This window comes from Rattus norvegicus, chromosome 5 (assembly GCF_021556685.1).
Source record: "Rattus norvegicus strain SHRSP/BbbUtx chromosome 5, alternate assembly SHRSP_T2T, whole genome shotgun sequence".
NCBI classification, from domain to species: domain Eukaryota; kingdom Metazoa; phylum Chordata; class Mammalia; order Rodentia; family Muridae; genus Rattus; species Rattus norvegicus.
In genome coordinates this window covers 20,587,764-20,601,420 of record NC_141538.1, presented here as the reverse complement: position 1 = coordinate 20,601,420, position 13,657 = coordinate 20,587,764, and the positions used below count along the sequence as shown (strand labels likewise).

The following is a 13,657-nucleotide window of genomic DNA, read 5'->3' as shown; positions in this document are numbered from 1 at the left end:
CCTCTAGGTTCCTGCCCCTTTTCCTGTTCTGCTATTGATGGTGATGATGATGATGATGATTGTGGTGATGGTGATAGTGATGGTGATGATGATGATGGTGATGGTGATGGTGATGGTGTGTGTGTGTGTGTGTGTGTATGTGTGTGTGTGTGTGTGTAATAAACCCTTTTCTCCCCCTAATTGCTTTTGGTTATGTTGTTTCAACAAGAAACATTAAACCTAACTAATACAGTAATTAGTAAGAGGATCATTGGACATTGTTACAGCAAACCTGACTAGGTTGCTTTGGGGGAGGATTGTGGAAAATGGAGGATTATGAAAGAATTTTCAAATGTTGAGCTAGAAAAGCCATTGAGTGTTCAAAATTTGGTAAGCTGTTCTGTGAAATCTTACAAGATGTGAGTATTAAGAACACTAAATCCTGACACTTGCTGAAGCCAATAAGTACTTGCAGACAGGGGCCTGGTATACCTGTCCTCTAAGAGACTTTGCTAGCACATGCCAAGGCAGATGCAGATACAGCCGACCATCGAACTGAGGTCAGGGAGCACTACTGTAGAAAAAATAGGGAAGGTGTGAAGGAGGAACCCCAAAGGAAGAACAACAGTATCAACTAACCAGATTTCTCAGAACTCCCAGGGACTAAACCATTAACCAAAGAATAAACATGGGTTGACTCACAGCTTCAGCTACATATGTATCTGACATCAACGAGAGGGGAGGTACTTGGTCCAGTGGAGGCTTGCTGCCCCAGTGAAGGAGGATGCTAGAGGGGTGAAGCAGGAATGAGTTGGTGGGTGGGGAAGCACCCTCTTAGAGGCAAAGGGAAGGGAGGAGGAGGAAGGGTTGGGGAGGAGAGACTGGGAAGAGGAACAACATTTGAAACATAAAAAAATAATTTTCAAAAAGTATATTGAGAAAAATGCAGATAATGGATGCCTTAACTGTAAAGTTCTAAGGAAAATTTGAGAGTCCCTTGAAAAGACTATGGGGTCTACTGTGTATTCTGATTTAAGAATCTCTGGTTCTGGTCATCTGGGGCTAAAGAATTGGTCCTAATTAACAATATACCAGAACCACTTAAGAAAACCTTTGCTTTACTAGGACAATTGATTCTGGTTAGCTGGAACTGAGAAACTAGCAGTGACTAAGAAGAGACCAACATCACTGAGGTGAAATCTTCTGGGAAGTGTTTCCTCAAAGTGAACATACAGAAACTTGTGCTATGGAGCCAGACAATGTTGTACTTCATGCTGGCAGCTTAATGTGGTAGTGTAAGAGTCACTCAAGGGGGACTGACTTTGAAGACTTATGGGTGTCAGGGAGAGCAACTGATGTGTGACAGGGCTGAAGTTCCTGAAGTGAGCCTGGGAGAAGCTATTGGTGAAAATTAAACCCAGTTGCAGCATTTTGAACACACCAGTACCATTATGTAACTACCAAGAATGGCAGTAACCACGGACTGGAGCCGACGTGAAGCTAGAAGACAAGCAGTGTGTGCTGCAGACAACAGAGCCAGAGAAGTCGTCCAATCTCTTTGCAGGAGGAGCCCAGGGGGTTCTGCATGAATCCCAGACATTTGACAATTAGTTATGTACACTGTTGGGAGTTTGGTTTTTCATGGATATAATTGTGATTGTGCCCTGGTGTTTCCCTCTTGGTCTTAGAGAATCTTTAACTTACTTAAAAACAGTCCACAGTTGAAAGATGTGAACTTTTAAATAAATTATCAAGTTTCATAGAAACTCAATTTTAAAAGAAACTATTTTTTTAAAGAGACTTTAAAATTTTGAGTGTTTAAAGACTGTAAGACTTTTAAAACTTAGGACATTTTATATTGTGATGTTGATATTAATCTGTGATCTTGGAGATGATCAAGAAAGAAAAGGCTATAACTTAACAACATGCTTGATTATCAAGTTGACAAGGGGTCAATTGTACAAGCTAGTTTTGTGTCAATTTAACAAAGCTATAGTTATGCGGACATACAATTTAATGTTTAAAGGACCCCAAGGTCGTCAAACTTCTGTACTTTATGTTAACTACTTGAAAACTTGAGGGAAGCAGTCTTCATTGTTCATTTCCTCCTGACACTTTAAGTATGATTATAAGGAAAGAAGTCCAGTAGCTGGTATTTTCTTATGAAAACTACAATGAAGCCTTTAGACAGTCTACGAGGGTCATAATAAAGTCAAGCAATTTAAAGTCTTTGAAGTAAACATACATTGGATGACACGTGGATAGAAGCAAACACTCTCATTTTTAGAATAAATGACGGGTTTTGCCTGTCCATCCGGTTGAAGTCCAACAAACAGCCCTGGGCTCTTCAGAGATTCCAGACTTATAGATGCATTTTCCAGGTTCTTCTTGATTTTAAAATGACAATCAGTGTCTCCAGTGCCCTATAAGTAATATAACATGATTTCACCAATGTGAGCAAACACTGGACAGAACCGAAAGCCACTCAGTCCCAAGAACATAATTTTTCTTTTTTTTTCAAGCCATCTGCATAAATCTAAAATCTTTTTAAACTTTTTCCATAAGGTCTAGACACAGAAGCTGTATTATGGGCAAAGGAAGGGCTAGGAACATGGACCTCTAAGTCACACAGCAGCTTCGCCTAAGGAAAGGCCACTGTGTAGTGATCATTTCAGTGCTGCTCACCTCCAAAGATGAACACAGAATATTAAAATACAAAATTATCTTTTTAAAAATAAAGCCACACATTGCTTAATGACAAGGATACATGCTAATAAATGCACCATTAATCCGTTTATCATTGTAAGAACATCACGATGCATTTATACAAATGTGTGTGAGAGAGCGAGATAGGCACAGAGAGAGATGTGTGTGTTACAGCCCATTACATCTATGGCTATGATGACCAAAAGCCATGAGAGGAAATAAAGATAAGAGAAAATACTACAACTAAAACACATTATGCTGCTTTTATAGTAAACTTTCCAAATATAAGAAGAAATGTGCTCTAAAGTAGCTGTAAATGGTAAGTAAATATGCCCCAGCACAAAGCTTCATTATCACTGTCATATACTATATACTATCTATAATTGCATCCACTATACTTTTATACCACTGGGATCACATATTTGTGTACAATAATATCTTCACAGACATGAACAATGTCACATCATGATATTATAATTATATCACCAGGTAAGAAACACGTTTTAGTTCCATTATTTTATGATACAGCTTCCAAAAATTATCAAATATATGCTATGACAATGCTCTAAAGCAGGCCACTTGATCACATGGTCATTCACAGTAGAAACCATGTGGTAATTTCACTTGTGATTGTGCACTTTTGAGATTGAATTTTCAGGTAAGCACAAGTATTTAAAGATTGTCAATAAAATATTCAAGATAGGCAATGGTGGTGCATCCCTTTACTCCCAGCACTCAGAAGGCAGAAGTAGGTGGATCTCCATTAGTTTGATGCCAGCCTGGTCTACAAAGTGAGTTCCAGAAAAGCCAAAGCTATACAGAAAAACCATGTCTCAAGAACAAACAAGCAAGCAAGCAAGCAAGCAAGCAAGCAAACAAAATCATTCCAACTTAGAAGTCTACTAGTGACCACTAGTGTTGCATCTCCCCTCTTAAGGTATTCACAATATTAGAATATATTTAACTATTTAGTGCTTTGAATTTTTCATTGGAAGATTTAAGAGTTATAAAAATGAGTTTTATGAAAACGAATTAAGATTTCTGTAGCAATTATTATTTTACTTAAAATAAAACATTACATTCTGTTCTTAGTTCAAATGTTAGGTTGCTGCCAATAAGAATCAAATGTCTGTCTATGTCTCTCTCTTATTTTATAAATGCAAATTAATCAATATCCACATTCTTCTACTTTTGTTATTGATAAAATAACATAAATGGCTTTTACTTGTCCATGGTCAAGCACCAAACACCACAAAGAAAGATAAGAATAGCATAATGGACTTTCGCTGTTAGTTTCTGTATAGCTATGACACTTCTCCATTAGTAAATATTGGGTTTGTTCTGCTTTCTGTGTGTTGTTATTTTTAAGAAATTCTTAAGGTTATTTTGTATCATATTCTTTCCCCTCCACCATCTCCTTCTCTCAGATTATTCCCATCCTCTTTAGCCACCCAAATTTGTATTATTTTTCTGTCCTAAAAAAGCATGAAATACAATTTGAGTTGGCAAACTCTTCCTAGACCTGAGGAGTGACCTGGAGTGTGGTTGACATAGCCATTGTCACTCCTCTAAAGAAACTGAACTTCTTCCCTCTCTCAGCAGCTGACAATTGCAAACATCTTTTTAGTTAAGTGTGAGATTTTGTGTCACCTTCTCTTTCTCTGTGTTAGGACTTTATAGCTTGGAATTGTGTTGGATTTGTGCATGCTATAACATTCTCTGTGAGTTCGTATGTCCATCAGCCCTACTGGGTTTCTAAAATGCTATTTTCTTACCCACCACCTAATATTCTTAGAACCTTTCCACCTCATCTTTCATTTAGATTCCTTATCCTTTAAGGGGGATTTGGACTGCAGAGAGACAAATAACCCTATTAAAAGTGGGGTACGTAGCTAAACAAAATTTCATAACTGATGAATATCGAATGGCTGAGAAGAACCTAAAGAAATGTTCAGCATTTTCAGTCATCAAGAAAATGCAAATCAAAACAACCCTGAGATTTCACCTCACACCAGTCAGAATGGCTAAGATAAAAAACTCAGGTGACAACAGATGCTGGTGAGGATGTGGAGAAAGAGGAACACTCCTCCATTGTTGGTGGGATTGTAGACTGGTACAACCATTCTGGAAATCAGTCTGGATATTCCTCAGAAAATTGGACATTGCACTACCTGAGGACCCAGCTATACCTCTCTTGGGCATATACCCCAAAAGGTGCTCCAACATACAACAAAGACACATGCTCCACTATGTTCATAGCAGCCTTATTTATAATAGACAGAAGCTGGAAAGAACCCAGATGCCCTTCAAAAGAGGAATGGATACAGAAAATGTGGTACATTTACACAATCTACTCAGCTATCAAAAACAATGACTTTATGAAATTCATAGGCAAATGGAATAAACTAGAAAATATCATCCTGAGTGAGGTAACCCAATCACAGAAAAACACACATGGTATGCACTCATTGATAAGTGCATATTAGCCCAAATGCTTGAATTACCCAAGATGCACAGACCATATGAAATTCAAGAAAGATGACCAAAATGATGCTTTACTTTTTCTTTAAAAGCGGATCAAAATTACCCATAGGAGTGGATAGGGAGGCAAAGTTTAAAACAGAGACTGAAGGAACGGCCATTCAGAGCCTGCCCCACATGTGGCCCATACATATACAGCCACCAAACTAGATAAGATGGATGAAGCAAAGTCGTGCAGGCTGACAGGAACTGGATATAGATCTTTCCTGAGAGACACAGCCAGAATATGTCAAATACAGAGGCGAATGCCAGCAGCAAACCACTGACCTGAGAACAGGACCCCCATTGGAGGAATTAGAGAAAAGGCTGAAAGAGCTGAAGGGGCTTGAGACCCCATATGAACAACAATGCCAACCAACCAGAGCTTCCAGGGACTAAGCCACTACCTAAAGACTATATATGGACTGACCCTGGGCTCCAACTGCATAGGTAGCAATGAATAGCCTAATAAGAGCACCAGTGGAAAGGGAAGCCCTTGATCCTGCCAAGGCTGGACCCCCAGTGTACGGGTTTGTTGCGGGGGGTGTTGGGGGGGGTGGATGGGGAGGGGAACACTCATATAGAAGAGAAGGGGGAGGGGTTAGGGGGCTGATGGACTGGAACCCGGAAAGGGAATAACATTTGAAATATAAATAAGAAATACCCAATTTAATAAAAGTGGAAGAAAAAATCAAATTAATAAAAAAAAGACACCCCATTTAGAGTTGAGTGTTCAGAAGTCTCTCATTCACTGAACATTGTCCAGTTGTGGTCTCCATGTCATCAAATTCAAGAAAAAGCTTCTATTATAAGAATTGAGGAATAGACTGATCTACAGGTATGTTGGTTTACCATTAAGAGTCATTTTATTGTTGTGTTCATATACAAGAATGATAATATTTTCCCCTAAAGCTCCTAACCTATCTAGTCTCAGGTTCTTGGTCTCATTAACAGTGTAAGGAATGGACTGCATTTTATGAAGCAGGCCATAAATACAATTTTAAAGAAAAGTAGTAACTCTCATAACATTAGTGCCACTATTGTATCAGTGGTCATATTTGATGGGCATGTTGCTATTGTAGTTCACAGGGTTTGTAGCTGGGTGTGATTGATGAATACATTTCTCTTTTGGTACCATGTAAAGTTCCTTCCATCATCATGAACACTGGTCAATAGAGATGAAACTTCCAGTTTAGCACCAGTTCAATTTCTCCATCTTTGATGCTGTAAGTATGTGGTGTCTTTAAAAATAGAGTCTTACCTTTAGGTTGTAGAGGGTAATCAATAGCATTGACAATAGCCCATAATGTTTGGGTGGTCTATAGGACTTCTCTGCCTAACATTTCCAAAAAATGTGACTCATTCCTGGCACTGTCATTTTTATTTGGTATTTCATCTTGCCCCAGTCAGAACAGCTGTGATTAATAACAGACGGTAACAAATGATAGTAGGTACTGTTGAGGATACAATGAACACATGCTCCCTGCTAGTAGGGATGCAAAATGGAACAGCTCTGTGGAAATCACTGTGAACACTCCTCAAAAACCTACACATAGATTTAAATGGTGTCTCATTAGAGTATTGTCCCTCACATTATATGGTAAATCAATTTAAATTCCTTCCATATGTTTATGTGTCTTAAGAAGCTTCTACAGTAGTTGGTTTCCATGTGGTCTTAATTCTTTTCTATCCCTTCCCAAACCCTAAAATGCCTATCTTCTGCTGCCTTTAATCCCGTTTCAATTTCTCCTTTATTCCCTTATAACTGTATTTTATCTCCTCTTCCATGGTAGATCTTGTCTTTCCCCAGTTCCTTACTAGCCTCTAGAGGACTAGCCACTAGTCCTTTGAGGTTATTCCAAATAAAACACATGTACCTAGTGTTTAAGCATAGGCATTGAGATTAATAAATGGGACCTCAAGACACTAAAAACTTCTTCTATACAACAAAGGACACCACCATCAAGCTAAAAGGCAACCTACAGAATGGAATTTTTTTTTACCAACTATATATCTCACAGAGGGTACGTATCTAGAATGGACAAAGAACTTCAAAAAACTGAACATCAAGGGAACAGATACATTAACTTAAAATGATGTATAGAACTTGATAGATGGTTCTCAAAAGGTGAAACACACATAACTAAGAAATATCTTTTAAATGTTCAATATTCTTAGCCATCAGGAAAATGAAAACAGTTGAGATCTCATCCTACCTACTCAGAGTAGCCAAGATTAATAAAACAAATGATACAAAATACTACAAGAGATGGAAAAGGAGCTACACATTCATTGCTGGTAGGACTGAAAACTGATTCAGGTAATATGAAAGATAATTTGGCCATTCTTCAAAAATTTTAAAATCGATCCACCACATGGTCTACCTCTACCAATCCTAGTCATATATCCAAGGGACTCTGTATTCTACTCTAGAAATGCCTGATCATCCATGTTCATCATTATTCTACTCACAAAAGCAGGACTTGGGCAGCCTAGATATCCATCAACTGATTAGTAGATAATGAAAATGTGCTACATCTATACAACAGAGTATTACTCAGTTGCTAAAGAAATTAATTTGTAGGTGAAGAGATGAAGCTGTCAATGACCATCCTGAGAAATATAACCCAAACCCAAAAATACAACACTCACATGTTTTCTCATGTTTGTGTATATTAGCTTTGACTCTTTAGACCTGTGTGCTATACTTGGAAGTTAAACACTGTGTTTTTAAATAGTTTGTGTGTTTCCTCAAAGATTTATATGTTGAGAACTTCTCCAATGCAAAATCTACAAGGTGCTTTAACAGGCAGAGTCTAGAGTGAAGTTATTAGGATTGTATTCCACCTGAAAAGACCTTAGGTCCATCGAGCATTTTAATTAATGAGTTTTTACAAAAGTGAGCCTGGGCCCTGAATGCCTCTAATTTCCTGTTTTAAGATGTCATTTCCTCTCAAAATGTTCTCTCTATATTTACCATGGGGTCTTGCTCTGGCAAGAGGTCTTTTGTTTGGACTTCTAACCACCAAACTGTGGGCAAAAGAAACCATTTTCTTCATAATGGTATTTCCTTCCTGTATTTAATTATAGTAGTGAGAAACTGACTAATGTGCATACCACAAGTCTGCGCAGAAACAAACTAATACTGGAAACTAGTCTGGGTCTGTAGAACAAAATCTTGTGGTCATAGTATTTGACTTTATGAACTCTTTTGTTTTCAAGTTTTGCATCTGGATAAAACCCAAGGAAGAAAGGGGGAAACAAACAAACACACAGATTAATAAGTATATATGTGTATAAACTTCAATTTTATTATGACCTATAACAGGTTAAGCTTTGAACTAAACAGAGAAATCAAGATATATATGTACTATTTTAGATGGGAAAAAATCAATCCTCTTTACTGAGCATGCTAACATGTACTAGAGCCATGTATGGACTTTAGTACATTGCATATTTTAGAGAAACTATGGTTTTATAATCTAATTATATATATATATAAATGTTTATGAACTTTAATTTTATTCTCAAATATAACACAGATATCCTATTGAATACTGGTGTCATGTTTTACTAAAGGGCTCAAAAATTGATTCACAATTTAAAGAACCTTTTCTGGAGACTTATCTTCCTTACCAACACTAAAGCTCATCCCTACTTCTAATGTTATTTTTTTCACACTTTGGTATTACACTCCTTTAAATTAAGTTAATCAAAGCCAGAAGCTGGAAACAACCCAGATATCCCAGGACAGAAGAATAGGTACAGAAAATATGATTCATTTATACACAATGGAATACTACTCAGCTATTAAGAAAAAAGACATCCTGTGTTTTGCAGGCAAATGAATGGAACTAGAAAACATCATCCTGAGTGAGGTAATTCATACCTAAAAGGGCATGCATGATATGCTTTCACTAATAAGTGGATATTAGCCACAAAAAAAAAAAAGGAACAGAATACCGAAGCTACAGTCCACAGAACTCAAAAAAGTCAACAAGCTGAAGGGCCCAAGTGAGGAAGCCTCAGTTCCACTTGGGAGGGAGAAGAAAGCAACCACAAGGGGGGAATGGAGGGAGGAAGGAGGGACAGAGAAGGGAAAGGGGATGGGGGTGGGGGAAGAAGGGAGCATGATCTGGTATTGGGTGGGGGAAAAGGACTGAAGCCCTGAGGGCCAGCAGAAAGAATGGAAACAGGAAACCTCAGGAGGAAAGAAGTTGGGAGGACCCTCTAGAATGTACCAGAGACCTGGGAAGTGAAAGATTCTCAGGACTCAAAGGGAGGGACCCTAGATAAAAGGCCCTACAGTGAGGAGAGGGAACTTATTGAACTCATCTTCAGCAGAAAGTCAGGGCATCAAGTGAGGGATGGGGTTGCTATCTCATAGTCAAAGCCCTGACCCATAATTCTTCCTGTCTGAAAGAAATGCAGGGATGGAAATGGAGAAGAGCCTGAGGAAGGTCCAGCGACAGTCCAAAGTGGATTCCTGCTCAAGAGGAGGCCCCAAGACCTGACACCATTACTCAGGCTATGGGGAGTTCACAAAAAGGGACCTATCATGACTGCCCTCCAAAAGACCCAACAAGCAACTAAAAGAGTCAGATGCAGATATGTGCACTCAACCAATGAACAGAAGCTGCTGACCCCTCTGGTTGAATTAGGGAAAACCTGGAGGAACCTGAGGAGGAGCGTAACCCTGTAGGAGGACTACCTGTCCCAATTAACCTGAACCTCTGAGATCTCTCAGACACTGGACCACCAACCAGGCAGCATACACCAGCTGAGATGAGGCCTCCATCATATACAGCAGAGGACTCCCGGGTCTGGGTTTAGTCAGAGAAGATGGACTTAACCCTCAATAGACTGGAGGCTCTAGGAAGTTTAGATGTCTGGTTGAATGGAAGGGGTGGAGACATCCTTGTGGAGACTGGGGGTGGAGGGGGAGGTATGGGATGTGGAACAGTTGAAGGGAGAACTGGGAGGGAAATAAAAACTGGAGTGTAAAAATAAACAAACAAATAATTTTTTAAAAATTAAGTTAAACAAGGACAGAAGGCAAACCCTACTACTTTTGTTACAGCTCTATGAACACACAGGCCTTCCCACCAAGCTCAACTCTTGGTTAGCACTGTTAAGTCTTGGTTTTGCCAATTTTGCTGATAAAACTGGTTTTTCTCTCTCTTTTGATAATAAGTGGCATTCTTCCCTCTAAATTCCACCATTGCAGAAAACTTCTCCTGACTACTGTTCAAATCAGTCTCTTTTCTAAGCCTTGTAGATGGATTTTAACTCAAATGGGATTTTTGATGTTCTATTTTTTCTAAATTATGATTATTTATATTTTGCAGTAGCACCTCAAGGAATGTTATTCCTACCCTTCAAGTGAAAAACTGAAAATTAAATTTAATAGAACTAAATTTCATGAGACTAAATTTTTCTTTATTCCATTTTTCTTTAAGCAAACAACAGTTCTATTTCATCCCCAGCCCTCTATCAACTGGATAAGATAATTCATAGAGAAAATAAAATAATGTACATTTTATGTACAAAAGGACCCTGCGTGGTCTTTTAATACTAGCAGCAATAACAGATTGTATGAAGCCATTTTTGGCTATCATGGTATGCATGCATCCCATGGTATGCATGCATCCCGTGTCTCTGTAACTTGTTAGAGAAGAAAAAAATCCTAGTGACTTCACCCAAAATGACATGTTAAATTTCTCTTTCATTCAGTATTTGTTGAGCACCTGCCAGATGTAAGGGCTTCTGAACTTGAGATATTTTAATAAAAAACCAAGTATTACTTTTTTATTCTACTAATATGGAGTCTATACATTCAATATTACTAATGTTCCAATCAGGCTTCTTTTCCAAAATGAATTGCTTGATGTCCTATTTCCTTAACAAATTTGTTTGAACCTGGTCAGAAAATAATTGTTGTTATCTTCAAGGCTTTCTGTATACCCTCAAAAACTAATATGTAGACCACGGTCTACATATTAATATAGCATTTTAACCACATTTAATGTAATTAAATTACAAATTTAATAGTGTTAAATGTGAGGTCTTTTGCTAGAAAACTCAGCTGAAATTCTTTATCTTGCATATGGCTACATTCATATATGACTTTATTAAACTTATTACTTTAAAAATATTTGATTAGGTAAAACATAATATTCTATAATTATTTGCCTAAAATAAAGTAGAACTTAATTAAATTTTATACATTGTGGTCTACTGGTCTAACATTGTATATACTTCAACATAACTCAAATAAAACAAGTATGTGTGCATTCATATATGCTTGCTTAATATTTCAACTTCTAATAAACATGAGCTGCCCTTAATTTTTATCTTCAAGTATCCTTTTAGTGAACAGAAAAAAAATGGATGAATCTTAGAGAATCGTCGTAGTTTCTTCGAACAGAACAGTTGTCCTTCACAAGCATCTTGATCTCCTTGGTGTACTTAACACATTGGTACACTAATGTTTTCTTTCAACTCCTACAGTTTTTTTCACTTGCAATCATTGAGCCAGTGAGCCCACTCTTGCTATCCTGAGGCTGCTACTCCTTGAAAGTAACTCCCTTACAACTGTCCACAGTGAACCACAAGTCTGTTATGAGCTTAATCCTTACTACAACAAAACCTATTAAAGTGATTTACTCCTACAGAATAAAATATTTTCTGGTGACAGAAATAGATTTGTTACAGGATCAACATCCCTTGTTTTAAAGGTATGTTTACCTATAAAAAAATGTTCTCAGATGTATGCTAGCAAACACATTGAAACAGTCATGCTTTTATCCAATGTAATTTGTTAGAGTAAGCTTTTGGGAAGCAGCAGTCTTCACCAAAGCACCCTTGGCCTGTTAAGGCATAGCGAAATGAACATCCATTACCATTTACATCGGAACACATCTTACATCCCCTGGGAGACAATGTGCACACTTTACTTCAACTTCTCAATATATACAAACCTCAATAATTACAAGACTGTTATCATTTGCCTTCCAAAGCAGTGTCATTCCTTAGTCTGGTGACTCCTGTCAGATACAGGAAGAGAAATGATGCTCTTCACCGTTATACATTAATAGTGACAGGAAGAGAGAAACACAGCATCTTGGCTACGGAGACTCACTGCCAAACCTTATAGGAAAATTTCAAGTCACACAACAAACTGAATCACTGAACATATTATAACATGCAGAACATGTTCAAAGGGATTACCTGAACATTTCTCAACAATATAAAAGGGGCTATGTTTTTTTCCTTGGTTGTTCGTTGCCTAGAAGGTAAAACTAAGACTTTATTATTGAAGATACCATGCACATTACACACAGAACTTGAAGAGAATGAGCTGAAGCTGACTGAAAAGCATTCGTCTAAGGACTACCTCTTATAGTGCCAAAAGGTGATATGTAAGCTGACAGAAGAAGAAAGAAACCAAGAGTACTATGGAGCTGTGCTCCTCTAAACCCAACTATGTGCTAGCGAGATCATAGTTCCAATATGTACTACTGGAACTTTTCTCAACAAGCATAATTCCAAACTGCAGTTTAAAATTTATCCTTATACACACAGGTATGTGTAACTCTCATCCCTAATAAAAAACACTTCTGTTTGCTACAGATGGAGACCATTACAGAAAGCCACAACTGGTCAAAATGCAGATGAAGAGCTACAGGCAATTAAGGGCTGCTGGGAGAAGGGAAATTAGTCATCTCCATAGATGAGTCCCCTAATTGGCTATCCAATACTAAGTAGTCAGGACTAAAACAATATACATTCAAACAATACTACATGACTCAGAGGGCTGCATTTACATATTTACTTACATGTATCTAACAATAATTATTAAAGACAAAGAGGTCATGAATTGAAAAACCAAGGGAGGTGCAGCAGGACCTGAAGGGAAGCAGGGAATGGTGTAATTATATTTTAATTAAATTTGGAAGAACAAATTAAAATGTTACCCTTAAATAATGAACAAAACTATTAAATTCTTTAAGTGATGAACTTTTTATAGTCAGCCAGATCATGTCCTACCCAAAGCTACTTAACTATTCATAGCACTAGCCCTCCCCTCTGAACTCAAAGCTCATGTTAGCATCCTGAAGACAGGCTTGAGGGTCACTGAACCTCTTATTTTTTCTTCATCATGTTGTCATGGCTACAATTCTTCCACTCTACAGAAACAAAGCATCAAAAGGAGGAACTGCCTACCATTCTGACTCAAGCCTGCGTTAAGACCTAGAAAAGCCACTATGACATTTTTCCTCCTTTTCTAAAGCTCCTCAGTGACAACCTTCCATATAATCAGAATGAAGAAATGTCCCCTAGTGACTCCAAGAAGAATTTGAACAACTGGCTTTACCAACTCCCCACTACTCACCAAGTTACTCCATCGGATAACTGGCCGTACTAAGTCCTGACTACTCACCAACTTTAC

At 37.9% G+C, this 13,657-nt stretch overlaps 1 protein-coding gene across 11 annotated transcripts in view; it reads right to left on the bottom strand.

Annotated features, from left to right (window-relative positions):
* The window catches only part of Rp1 (RP1, axonemal microtubule associated), a 362,732-nt gene that overhangs the window by 162,194 nt on the left and 186,881 nt on the right, over window positions 1-13,657 (bottom strand). For all 11 annotated transcript variants that reach the window (XM_087551018.1, XM_087551019.1, XM_087551021.1 and 8 more), the window contains one exon: window positions 2,225-2,402. In XM_087551018.1, coding sequence (XP_087407144.1) covers window positions 2,225-2,402 — 178 coding nt within the window. The remainder of the gene's footprint in view (window positions 1-2,224; window positions 2,403-13,657) is intronic.